A 12,902-nucleotide genomic window follows, 5' to 3' on the forward strand; every position below is an offset into this window, starting at 1 on the left:
CCTGGTTCGAGAATATGTTAAGAGGTGCTCGTAGTATTTAAGAATGTTGGTTGCATACACTGGCGGTGCGGAGCACTGGCTTGGCAATCAGAGCACATATTTCCCTGCGAATATGGCTCGGGATGCTCGCCTCCGCAAGAAGGGTATTTGCCGCATCGTCGCACGGTTGCGGCTCCCATTTGGCTCATACACCGGCTGCAGATTTCGTAAACTCGATCGCACATCGTAAAACCTTTGTGATTGACAGGAAATTGAAGGATGTGGAATATGGTGAGGTAGAATTTGTTCTAAAGATTGCGATATTGAATGTTGAGGCTTTTCTCAAACGAACGGAAATGCCGGAGGTTTTATACTTGGTTCAGACTACCAGATCTATTGTCACCAAAAAACTTAGAGATGAGCTCAATCGGTCGTCTAGACAATTAACCGCTGATGCAAGGGTTCGAACTATCTAGGCGCTTAGCCAAATATTTTGACTATCTACTACATGTTGACGCTAATTTTAGGAAGAGGAGGTATCTAGGCGCTTGGCTGAATGTTCCATCCATTCTGTAGTGATTATGGGTCTGTAAGCGCCCTGTGATATTGAGCATGTCTCAGACTGAGTGCTTTTCCAAACAACTCAGATTTGGTGACCTAGACATTATCCTGATTGAAGCGCCGGAGCGGTCAATGTGGCGATGCTGCGGAGACACACGCATGACGAACGCCGCTCCCGCACTTCGATCGACACTTCAGTCGATATCTTGCCTCGGAAGAATTGGGGTTTGCTCCTCTTTTTAGCTGTATCCTTCGAAACACATGTTCTACATATCGCAATGAGACGATGAAACATGAGAGCTCATTCGTCGATGTCGCGGACTCCTCGTTTCGTAATCGGCATACTCGTAGTTAATATTTTTTCTTTTGATAATAATGTGGACAACAATAGTAGTTTCCTCGTTTCGCCTTATCTTTCATAAAGACTGAATGCAATTAACGAAGATATGTTTGGAAAGGTGAGATTACGTAGCCACGTACCAATAAAAACACTACTTTCAATCGAGCTGTGCGTAAAGTGGGGCTGCACATGACCCAAGAGCCTGAGAAATTCAAGTCGGATTTTGATTGATAATTCTGCTTATTGTCAAGGTGCGCACTCCATCCGCCTACGAGGACCTGAACGCGACGTTGCACTGATTTATGAGAAATTGCTAATCTCTTATCGAAATGGTCTCCTGTAGGTCGCCAATGGTTGAATCAAATGAACAGAATTCAAACTAACATCCTTTCTGACAGCGCCTAAAGATCATCGACCCATCGTCATCTCCGGTCCTTCAGGTGTCGGCAAAGGGACACTTGTTCAAAAGTTATTTGATAAACATCCTGGCACATTTGGATTTACCGTATCCCATACGACGCGAAAAGCGCGACCGGGTGAAATCGAGGGCGTCGCTTACTTCTTCGTCTCTTCCTCCGAGTTTTCTTTCCTTTGCGCCCAAGGTGCTCTCGTGGAGCACGCCTATTTCAGTGGCAATTACTATGGCACTAGTAAGCAGACCATTGACGACCAAGCAAGAAAAGGGCTAGTTGTGGTGCTAGACATCGAGATGCAGGGCGTTAGACAGATGAAGGCGAACCCCAGCATCGATGCGCGATACGTCTTTATCAAACCACCGAGCTTTGAAGCTCTTGAGGCGCGTCTCAGGGCCCGCGGAACTGAGAACGAGGAAGACATTCAGAAGAGGCTCGCCCAGGCTCAAGTCGAACTTGATTATGCCGACTCTCAGGGCAGTCATGATAAAATCATTGTCAACGATAATATTGAATCGGCGTATGAGGAGCTGGATATGTTCGTGTTTGGATCGACATAGCGAGATAACACTGTAGTTACTTTGCGATCAAACTATTAGGTTTCGACCCACCATGTCTCCTTACTTCTTGACTAACACATCGATCGATTTGCATCATCGAAAGCATGATTCTAAAGAGAGGCAAATAAGACAATTAGTATGCCAATAACAAGAAGCGCCGGTCAGAGAAGCCGAGACGTTCTCGCAAATCAGCTCTGCCAGGTATGAGTTTCCACTGAATTTGATCATAAAGCTGTACCACCAAAAAGTCTTGTGTGAATATCAATGCAATCGTAGTCAGCATCTCGACTTATAAAAATTCGCTTCCATCTATAGGCCTTCTTGCTATAATTTCCGAGTACACATTTTGGTTTCGTCACGGCCTCATGCTCTCGTGACGTTGAAACTATCTTGACCGCTCAGTTGCGTTAAGCCCTCATTTCTTCTGGAGAGCGGGAGCCTTCAATGTTATTATGTAGGAGAAGAATGGAGAGGAGATGAAATGGGTAACGGTACTGTATAGAAAACAGACGCAATATGAGTGTATTGGTGCTCGAAACTCTCATGGGACCACAAAAAGAGAAAGTGAGGCTATTTTCTCACTTCTAGAATACATACAACCTGCGGACTCAATTCAGCTCACCTTTATTAACACAGTCCCAATCAAAGATGTTGCGAGCCAATTTCGAGAAGGTGCGTGTACTCTGATGTTCGTCGACAATTCGATCTCTGGGTCAATGTCGCTTATTGTCACCTATGCCGATCTCTCCACACGCCTAGTCGTTGGAACTGGCTTATCCAACGGGTTTGAAATAGGCGTGGGATAAGTAATACCTGCGCCTGAATACAGAGATGGTGAGGATGTTCCCACAGCTGAGCGGTTTTCATTTGGGATTTTGCCTGACATCTTGTTGTGCTTCTCCTTCAGCATCCGATACTTCCACCTCATCCAACCCCCCTTCTTGCATGGTGCCAGTTGAAACATAACACGGTGGAGTTTCTGTTGACCTCTCACCTATCCCTATAGGACAGCCGCAGACAGGAGTTTGAGACGTTTGGAGGCCAGCGATGTGACCATCTTCATCGCTGTGGTCCATTGGCCTTCGGACCCTCCCGTCAAATGTAATATGGATGATTCACTTACTTTCGTGGGATCGCGAGACCCAGGAGCAAAAGTGAGTGAAGGGACTGTTGCGTTATAATTGTCACATTATCGGAGTGCACAGTCGATTTCAATGTAGGGACAACAATCGTGTGGGATGAGGGGAGATGGATTGGCACGGAGATTGTGGACTGTTTCTGTAATCCAAAGTGAGCCTTTGTTCAATTCTCAAAAGCCCAATCTCTGTGGTGTTTTGGACATTACCGCGTGGGGTGAGGTAACTCACGCGTTCGACAGTGCCGGGGTTTGAAAACGGCTAGGACCAGGCGTTGGTGCTGGCATCCGTGCAAGCGAGATTCCATTGATAATTTGTGGGTCCTATTGCTTAACTAGCAAGTGACGGAGTGATTAGCTCATGTAGATATGTACGTATCAGACACAAGCGGGCATCTGACACGTCATGATGAGGGCGCTTAGAGCGATGGGTTTATTTGATGATATTCGGTTACCTGGATTTCTCCTTACCTGAGTTTGTGTAGGAACCATGGAATCTAAGCTGAAGTTGTAGGACATGGACCGAATCGGAAATGGTTGCGTTTCTAGCACTGCCGTATTAGTTGACCAACTACCTAAAAGCAGGGACCCCACATAGTGATTTTTCAAGTGTAGATCAGAAGACCAGCGGACAGGATCCTTTGCCGGTTTCCCCCTAAACCTTGGATTTCAACTTCGAAGAGAACAAACAAAGAGAAAGCAGCACTTAATCGTGAGTCCCTGACGAGAAGTGCCGAGATTTAAGGTGAATGTGAAGCGATATAAAGGGTCATTCGGTGGAGGTCATCAGGAAGGAGCTGCGCTTGATTCTCCCTTTCAGCTGAACAGCGGTCGGCGTGACGGCCCGTGCCTCGTTGACTTGTACTTCCCCACCTCCCACTTGCTGTTGCCTGCTATGATCACGCTGCCATCAACTATACGAAAGCATGTTTATGAGAGATCTGTACCATAATTCTTCTATTCCAAATGGGCTTATATAGGTTGGTGTACATGTGTATGTCTATATGAAATAGGTGCGTGCTGTTTCCCCTGAATTGGTTATGACTTTTGCAGCCACGTCGATTGTAGTTCGACCAATCCGCTTAAGGGCTGACAGGGAACTGACAGCATGTGACCTTCGAAGTGTCGACGCGACTGCCCCTGACTTTTTCTAATCCTAAACCTTTTATTGCAGTTCCTCAACCCACGCAATCATGGGCCTTTCACAGAGCAAGCTTTTGAGCCAGGCACTCGACAAGGCTTGCCGGGACTATGAGTCTAGTGGGAAGAATGGCTTTAGTGAAACCCTTTTGGATCGTGAAGTTTGTCTTCTATAAATACGCAACCAGATATACGCTAACATGGACTAGGTCTTGGACTTGGCCCGACGATTTTGGGCCTCTATCCCTAAAAACTTTAGGAGAAAGATTGGTCGTAATATAGACGGTCGCCATCAAAGAAACCCGAAGAAATTCTTAAGGAATTCCCACGATGTCAACATTACCGTCCCTCCCGCTTTTCTAGCCAGTATAAATCGATGGCACGGTAACCCAATTTCATTCTTCACGGAAGGCAGTTTTCATCTTGGTTCAGCCGAATCACCTTTGGGCCAACTTTATATCTACCTCAAAAACCTCGAAGGGAGGATGGAGAAGGATGTACTACGCTCTCGCCTGATAAAAGTGTTATACTACCGTTTGAAAAACAGGCTATGCATTAACAACGTCCGTGCCAACGATGTGGAGATAGTGACCCAGATAACTTCCAAAGCTGGCATAATGAGCGTTGACCTAGAAGAGGTCAAGAACACTATCTCCAAATGGATCAAGGAAGGCATGAGACTCGATCTTTTATGCAAAGATATCAGCAAATCCGATTCTTCGGAAAACAAACACCTTGGTGTTTTGTTTTGCTTGCCTCATGATGCCAATGATAAATTGTGTGTCTCCTCCATTGGTATAAAAGCAAAAGCTGACCAGTTCATAGTATACATAGCTCAAGGTTCAACGGGGAATCCCGATCCAAGGAGATAATTCACCTCCAAGAACGTGGTATACTACGCGTTGAAAGAAAAGAGAGTATTGACGCTCTGGCGAGCAAAATATTTGGTGCTCTGTGGCAGAATGTTGAAAGTTCTATACAAGACATTGCATCCGTATCAGATTCAAGTAAGTAATTGGCTACCCTTCCTCGATATTAATTGTTGACTGAGCGGCCCTCTAGATTGGGCGATGCAACGTACCCAGGCCTTTCAGCTTCAGATAACAAGTGAACCAGGAAGCGATGGACTGAATGCAACAAACTCTGGCTATGTGCCATCCCCAGACGCATATTCTTCGACTCCAGAATCCATAGTCATAAATTCCTCAGTGAATCCCCCACCGAGATCCAATTTTCTGGCAGAGAATGATAGACCGAGAGAGCGAAAGCCCGGTATGACCTGCGCGCAAAATAAGGCAGATTCAACGCATACCTCAGAGATGTCCCATCATTCTTCTTCACGTGCACACGAAGCTCCACATCTTCTAGCACGGGATGCAGCACATCCAGAGTCGTCGAACTTCGGACCTGGAACACAGAATAACCGGTCCTCTCAATCGCATGATTTATACAATAGGGATTTGACGGGATCACAAAATCGTCCGAACACAAATTCTTCGGCCATACATTCAGCAGTCACCGCTTCCATCGAATCTCTGAGTTCGTCAATGAGATCAGAAGCAGAATCTAGTAATGACTTGGATGGCGAGATAAACCAAGTTCTGCGATCCATAGGAGGTGCACAGTATGCTCCCTTCCAAGATGGCCAAGTCCTGACTGGACCGGGTACCTCATATAACCTTCATGAAGGTGGACAGGAACTGATGGGAGGAGTACCACACTGCCTCCCCTTCCAAGATGGCCAAGACCTGACTGGACCCGGTATCTCATATAACCTCCACGAAGGTGGACAGGAAATGGTGGGAGGAGTACCACACTACCTCCCCTTCCAAGATGGCCAAGTCCTGACTGGACCGGGTACCTCATATAACCTTCACGAAGGTGGACAGGAAATGGTGGGAGGAGTACCACACTGCCTCCCCTTCCAAGATGGCCAAGACCTGACTGGACCCGGTATCTCATATAACCTCCACGAAGGTGGACAGGAAATGGTGGGAGGAGTACCACACTACCTCCCCTTCCAAGATGGCCAAGTCCTGACTGGACCGGGTTCCTCATATAACCTTCACGAAGGTGGACAGGAACTGATGGGAGGAGTACCACACTGTCTCCCCTTCCAAGATGGCCAAGACCTGACTGGACCCCGTACCTCATATAACCTGCACGAGGGTGGCCAAGAAATGAGGGAACTATCACACTATTTGCCAGTTCCAAACGGCCAAGCTATGTGGGGAATAGAGAGGACCATGAACCTGGATTCGACAGCAGACCAGAACCCAACATTACAAACAACTTCTATCACTGTCCCATCTATACCTGCTGGATCTGACGAAAGCCGAAATAACCACCAGTCGTCTTTCAGTTGGCCAATTTCGGCAACCTGACGATTGTTTTTCTGATGAGATGTACCTGAATGAACCATAAAAATAAATCAATCACAGTCTGAACTTAGAATATATACACTTAAGTTAAATAGGGCATATCCACGAACATCTATCTTAACCAAGAGGCGGAGGAACAATGAAAATGACAGTTGCACCTGCACTGAGCACTGGCTCATTGGTAATATAGGTGTAGAACCTCTCTTCCAATATTCCTCCGGGCGTTAGAGTGATATTATTAGATAAAATGACCAAGTAGCCTGACTTCCGAGCGTTCTCGAGTTTGGTGTCTTCCGAGAAATGGACCAAATGCCAGCGCCAGTCCTATTTACCGGTCAGTCTACCGTTCCAGGAAAAAAAATTAAAACCAATGGACTTACACGGCCGATTTGTAGATTTCCCGCAATACGAAGTTGTTCCGTGAGAAGAGAGACTTTTTCTGCGAGCAATTCGCCCCGGTATGTCTTATTTCCATTTTTTGTTTCGTGTGAGATCGACCCTTGGTCTTCCACTAAGTGACTCGGGGACGTAGCAGTTTCAGGTATCAGTTCCTTTATAGATTTGCGAATGGATTCGGCCGCAGTAGGGAGTTTATGGTGAGTCATCCTGAATGCCTAGCAAATAATTAGCTCTGTTATCACTCGAGTATTTATGTTTAGTTACCTGAAGAAAATGAATACTTGATTTGTACTGGATGAGACCCAGATATGTGGTGGTGAGGGGCAGGGAGTGAGGGCAACGATGGTTGGGCACAGCTGATTTAAGTCACATGATCTATTTTTCCGAAATTCCGATATGCGTAGACGTCAGGCGACTGGCCCACTTCCACGTCTCTTCTTTTCGCTCAGCAGCCGGTAAATGGAATCAGAAGAGCATCTGGTCTTTTATCACGGTATCATGCCTAACTAATACACCAAAGCATTCTTTGCCGTTTTCACACCCTACCATCGTCTTGAAAATGCGTATATCATGGGCTGTTGTTTGATCAAAAACATCAAGGCAAACGAGGCTTATGATGCCTGACTTACCGAATTGCTCACACAGAACCAAGAGTGCTAGCGAGGTACCACTATTATACACAAAATTATTCTCTCGGTATACCGGCGTTAATGCTCAAAAGAAATCTGGCAAAAGAGAGGGAGCTACCTCAGCGCTTAGGATAATATTATCACATCAAGTACATCGATCACGAAGAAATGAATCTGGGATAGAGCCTAGCTCATAGCTGTTTTCTGTTAATATACAGGGCAAGCGTTCCCAAGGAACCGAGGATGACTACCAGCGTCACTATTTGCCGCTCCTCGACGAACTTTTGAAAACCTTTCGTCAGGGAACGTCTTTCGTTTAGAGACTCGGTAGCTGGCGAAGTTAAGGCGATTGAATCTAGTGCGCGTAGCAGGCTACCAGCGTTTTGAAATCCTCCGTCGATCCAGCAGTTTTCGATAATTGAGCCAAGCCAGACATTTTCGGTGCTGGGAAGAAACTCTCTCCGCGGCCAAGTCGCTCGACCATCAGTTGGAAGGTTGTCTTTGAAAAGATCGATGTCGCATTTCTTGCCGGTCACAACTTCATAAATAACTGCTCCAAGAAAACCAAGGTCTATTCGAGTTGTGTATCCGTTATCATCGAGAGTATCCATATCGACATCCAAAGGGAGGAGAGATGCTTCGGAGAAATCGCAGAATTTAATTGTCATATCTGAATCGAGAAGGAAATTTCGACTGGCAATGTCTGCCACAAGCACACGTTTATCGTGGATATACTCGAGCGTGCCAGCCATTTCACGAAACCAAGACAGTTGGAGCTGTTGAGGTGGCTGGTTGGTTTCCAAGTAGGTGCGAAGATCTCCATTTGCCATGTAAGCAAGTTGGGTAGTCTCTTTTGAGAAACCAAGGCAGGTGACAATACCACCACATTGGGGATTGGATGATTGGAAACGACGATAGACATCTTGCTCACGTTGAATGACTTCGACGTTCATCTTAACCTCTACATCCGAGCTCCAACAATATCTCAGAGGCGTCTTGACGGCCAGGCCGTCACGTAGGACCACAACCGCTGAAGATCCCGATCCAAGGACTTGTTCCAGAGGAATCGAATCTCCGTAGAGATCTAAAAAGGGAGACACCATACTCTATTGTTGATAATGGAAGGTACGAGCTTTGAATCGGATTTACTAGGCTGAAACAAGGGGTAACTCCCTTTTTTAAGGTACATTCTCATAATCACGTGACCAAAGTCCAATTCTCCTTTCCAGATACCTGGTCCTGAGTATCATGCTCAGTGTGCTTAAAATCGAGACCATCATCGGTGCTTGGGACAGTTCTGTTTGCGTCTAGTCGAACTGCCCTGGCTTGTTGGAGTCAATGCATCGCATACTTTGCTACGCGCTTCGGCGGGTTTACACCACTGGATGTGGTCACGATCGGGATCGAAATGGATGCAGTTGCCTTCTGACTTTCCTTTGCAATCAACGAAGGTGACAGGGGTCTTCCAACGCTCCCAGCACATCTTGCTTTCGGTCTATTAGTTGAAATCCGAAAAAGGTGAGGACTTGAAGCTCGATATACATACATTTAGCGACACGATAGGTCTGAAATAGATTTTAACCAGTGGAAGCTTTTGTGTCTTGTCTTTGGTTCAAACATTTACTTGACGAGAATTGCGTTGATGGCGACGATAGCGACGTTTAAATACAAAATGCTGATGCTTTCTGGGCATTTGCAGTGTGTTTGTGCGCATTTAGATAATATGCAAGCCTAACGAGCTATGCGCCAAAAATAATTTACGAGCTACATTAACCTGTGGGACCATAAAATGGATCAGATAGGCTTGCGGAGCTGTTTACTATACCATTCTGGGCGAATCTATCTGGTCATTGACAGACTTGACCTACTAGAAAAACCATAAAACTTTTAAAAGACGGACTTCCACATTACGTCTCGAGATGAAAGCGGGGTTGACGCAATATTCGGGTTTGGCTTCCCCTTGTCCCCTCGTCATAAGGTGGACAAGCCCGGGACCTTAGGCTCTAAGTTTCTCATCGTGCCCTGTAGGATAGGAAATGAAAATGCAATCTACCAGTTGGGCAATTCCAGTCTGCAACTCATCACTTTCTGTCGCGTTCACAGACCTCGAACTATTCCATTTCGGTCGATTCCGTCGAGGACCAGACAAAATCGACCAAAATGGAATAGCTCGAAACCTAGCCCCTTGTGACCTCATAGCAGGGACCGGGGGACGTCTCGTAGTCTCATCATACTAACCAATTCGAGCAAATATGTCTGGTCTTGACACAAGATTGATATCTACGCTTTGAGCGCAGAATCCTAAAAGCAACAAGAATTGTTGTATATCCACCACGATATGTGCTGTATTCAATGGTATACCTATCTATATTGTGGAGACAAGAAAGAGGTCGCCATTACTGCTGCTTCATGCCAAGCTGTAACAAAGCCGAGGAAAGAAATCAAGAGCTTCGACAGTATTGTCGTGTTTGTGGAAGCTGCAATAACGGACAACAAAGCTCAAAGTCTGAAAACAATAGATGAGATGACTATTGTTCCGCGGCAAAAAGTTACGGAAACGTATTCTGTTCACTATCGATACTGAAGGGTGTACCCAATCTAGTGCCCAGGCACAATACCTTTTTTTTGTTTTCCCGACCACTGCCACAGAGCCCACATTTGTCAAGTATAAAGATCAGGGGTTCGAGAACGGCAGCACATTAATCTTCCTAAGCACTGCTTTGCCGTTAAATATCACAAGATTGAGCGAAAGTATTAGCCAAGTACCACAAGCCAAGCACTTCCATTTGCCACGCCATAAATTGACTGAATGTCCAATGTTCAAGAGTGTATGTGCAAAGCAAATAGCCCTTGAAATTTGTCACTAATACAGAGTAGATGTCATCGAGCGCCGCAAAAATGAGCACCATATCGTTATACCGGTATCTGTGCTTGATGCCTGGGGCGCGAAATACGGGCCAGATGATCTTCTGAAAATGATCTTCGATATCGAACGCGCAGTCAGAGCCATTGACGAGTCACGTTCGAGAAACAATCTGACACGGGATGAGATACCGAGGGAATTATACAACCACATCTGCAACAAGAACTTCTTACAGAATGATATAGGAAGGTTTGTCCAAGCTGCCATGCTGGTTGGTGATGATATAGATCCTATCAGATATTTTAAAGGATCAGACGCTTCGTGGGACGAAGAATCGAGGGTGAAGATGATAGGTGTCTCCCTCAACGGAGAAAAAGATCGTCATGGGCGTGATTTGATGCTGCTGCAGGTTCTATACGGGGGACTCCCGTTGAATATGGTCAAAAACGCCACTGAAGTTCTTCAAATCTTGTATTAAACTGCACATAGTACATATCAAGCTCACAGTGCTGTGGTACTGACGTGATGCTATTCTAGCAAGACAATTGCAAACTTTCCAAGAGCAAGTTCCACGTAGCCCTTTTGGGGAAAAGCCCATGCTTTCAGCAATTGAGATGTATATCATGATTCTCAGCTGATAGTAAGTATTATAATGTACTAGTCAAAATTACCGCCTTCGACGAAGGTCAGATCAGTGATATCTCAGATCCGCTTTATAGGGTTACATCCTGAGAAAGTCTATACATACACTATTTACCTAGTCCATCTTGGGTATTTGCCAGGAGAGTTATCGGCATCCCCAATCCTGAGGTTTATAGTGGTCCGTTTGTTCACTTACCTAACGGAGGGACATTCCAAAAAGGTAAGGTCAAGTTTGAAAATGAGTAGATTTTGTCCTTATAAGACGTGGTTGCTCTCAGGATGCACCTTCAGTGATAGCTATTATTACACCATAACCTACCTTCCTCTTGCCTACGAAGTCGAGAAATGCAAGAAAACCCACTTTCCCTCTTTCAAAATCTCATCAAGGTTCCGTTCAACTTGATGCAGATAGCTTTGGCTCTCAACTATCTTTTTACTGCGCAATCGGCAGCCGGGGGTGAAGCCAAGATTCAGCATATGCTCAAGCTAGGAATCAGCGAGTGGCAGGCTGCCTTCCTCCCTGGATGTGTTGGTCATGCTTCGGACTGGTGGATTGAGATACGGAGGAAACTGTTGGAAGCGGAAAGCCTACGTGCCTTCTCAGTGGAGGACTTGAAATGTCACCTTGGTTTCATTCTTTTCATGTTGCAGGGTATCTCACTCGAAGAAATACCCTCTGTGTTCATTCCATGGATTCAAGGAAAGTCGTGCACCAGGCCATTTGGAGGCAGGGCCAGCCTAGCACTTTTTTGTTCCAGCTTTTCCATTACAACTGTTCCGAACAACCAATCAGCCGATATATGGATGTTTCACCGAGGGTTTGTGATAGAGATGCATAGAGATCTCGGCAAGTCGCCTTTGTTTGATACCGGCATCAGAATAGAACACCTAGACATTCTGCTCAGGAATGTTGAAGCTGTTCTTGATTTAGAGAATGAGCGATCGGCAGCAATCCAGCCTTATTCTCTTAACCTCCGAAATTTGGTTGAACTAGAAGCATACTACGTGGCGGCGTTCCGTGCGATTGAACCAGGCGTACTCCTGAATATCAGGGAGAAGTGGAAGACGGTCTGGAACCAGTACCAATGGGACAGGAATAAGAGCTTACGGATTCTTGGACCAGTAAATTATGGTGAGATACAATGTCCATGTTTCCCCTGCGCGGTACCACCTTCTTATATTTTCAGATACAATGATCCAACAACTTGTTCAAATTCTATGGAACACTCAGCTTACAGACACACTACGTGCGATGACAAAACATATCAAAGGTCTACGGAATTCAAGGCCGGATAGAATGATCATGGGTGAGATACTCTACGTCAGGAGATTTCAAGAACGATGGAAGAGCGATCAATCTGGTTAGTTGTCCGGTATGGAATCACAAAAATACTCACTGACAAAGGTAGCAGAAGGCTCATTTTCTGTTCAAGTATCTCAGATATCCCCCAGCGTGTAAGCCTGTTAGAGCCGTGGAAGCTACAGTCAAGAACAAAATCTAGCAATAAACATATAGAAAACTGAGGAAGACCTTCACTTGGGATATTGATGTTTCCAATACATAGAATGCTATGCTAGATTTCTAGATTTCTTGAGCTTGGGGTTCGTGATTGGGTTGTAGTAGTACTAGTAAGATTGAAGGTTATCAGTCGCGAACCCGCTCAAATTTCCACATACAAGAAAATCTTGATAAAAGGTACTGGCTACATGAAGTTGTTTGTGCGTTAGCTAGCCAATTCGCTGCGTGCTTTCGAGTCTGCGCCCAGAAACCAAGACATGGCGATATTTTGCTAACAGCAGATAAATATAAAGGACCTTTCACCCATTCTTCAGCTTCAGTTTCATTAAGCCCTTGACTGA

The 12,902-nt window shown here is 45.6% G+C and overlaps 6 protein-coding genes across 6 annotated transcripts; 4 read left to right on the top strand and 2 right to left on the bottom strand.

Annotated features, from left to right (window-relative positions):
- Positions 1-43: 43 nt before the first annotated feature.
- Positions 44-229, top strand: N7508_007153 (uncharacterized protein; the record flags this gene model as incomplete). Its single annotated transcript, XM_058465217.1, has 1 exon — positions 44-229. The coding sequence occupies one exon, from the start codon at positions 44-46 to the stop codon at positions 227-229; it is 186 nt and encodes a 61-aa protein (XP_058319070.1).
- Positions 230-1,209: 980 nt separating this feature from the next.
- Positions 1,210-1,853, top strand: N7508_007154 (guanylate kinase; the record flags this gene model as incomplete). The annotated part of the gene is made up of 2 exons (XM_058465218.1): positions 1,210-1,219; positions 1,279-1,853. The coding sequence occupies 2 exons, from the start codon at positions 1,210-1,212 to the stop codon at positions 1,851-1,853; spliced, it is 585 nt and encodes a 194-aa protein (XP_058319071.1).
- A 3,822-nt stretch (positions 1,854-5,675) lies between these two features.
- On the top strand, positions 5,676-6,512 carry N7508_007155 (uncharacterized protein; the record flags this gene model as incomplete). Its single annotated transcript, XM_058465219.1, has 1 exon — positions 5,676-6,512. One exon carries the CDS (start codon positions 5,676-5,678, stop codon positions 6,510-6,512), a length of 837 nt encoding a protein of 278 aa, XP_058319072.1.
- A 114-nt stretch (positions 6,513-6,626) lies between these two features.
- Positions 6,627-7,114, bottom strand: N7508_007156 (uncharacterized protein; the record flags this gene model as incomplete). The annotated part of the gene is made up of 2 exons (XM_058465220.1): positions 6,627-6,833; positions 6,890-7,114. The coding sequence occupies 2 exons, from the start codon at positions 7,112-7,114 to the stop codon at positions 6,627-6,629; spliced, it is 432 nt and encodes a 143-aa protein (XP_058319073.1).
- A 614-nt stretch (positions 7,115-7,728) lies between these two features.
- N7508_007157 (Serine/threonine-protein kinase HT1) lies at positions 7,729-8,640 on the bottom strand (the record flags this gene model as incomplete). Its single annotated transcript, XM_058465221.1, has 1 exon — positions 7,729-8,640. One exon carries the CDS (start codon positions 8,638-8,640, stop codon positions 7,729-7,731), a length of 912 nt encoding a protein of 303 aa, XP_058319074.1.
- A 1,706-nt stretch (positions 8,641-10,346) lies between these two features.
- On the top strand, positions 10,347-10,878 carry N7508_007158 (uncharacterized protein; the record flags this gene model as incomplete). The annotated part of the gene is made up of 2 exons (XM_058465222.1): positions 10,347-10,365; positions 10,415-10,878. The coding sequence occupies 2 exons, from the start codon at positions 10,347-10,349 to the stop codon at positions 10,876-10,878; spliced, it is 483 nt and encodes a 160-aa protein (XP_058319075.1).
- Between the last annotated feature and the right edge of the window lie 2,024 nt (positions 10,879-12,902).

Source organism: Penicillium antarcticum (assembly GCF_028974205.1).
Source record: "Penicillium antarcticum strain IBT 31339 chromosome Unknown utg000006l_segment0_segment0, whole genome shotgun sequence".
In the NCBI taxonomy this organism is placed as follows: Eukaryota; Fungi; Ascomycota; class Eurotiomycetes; order Eurotiales; family Aspergillaceae; genus Penicillium; species Penicillium antarcticum.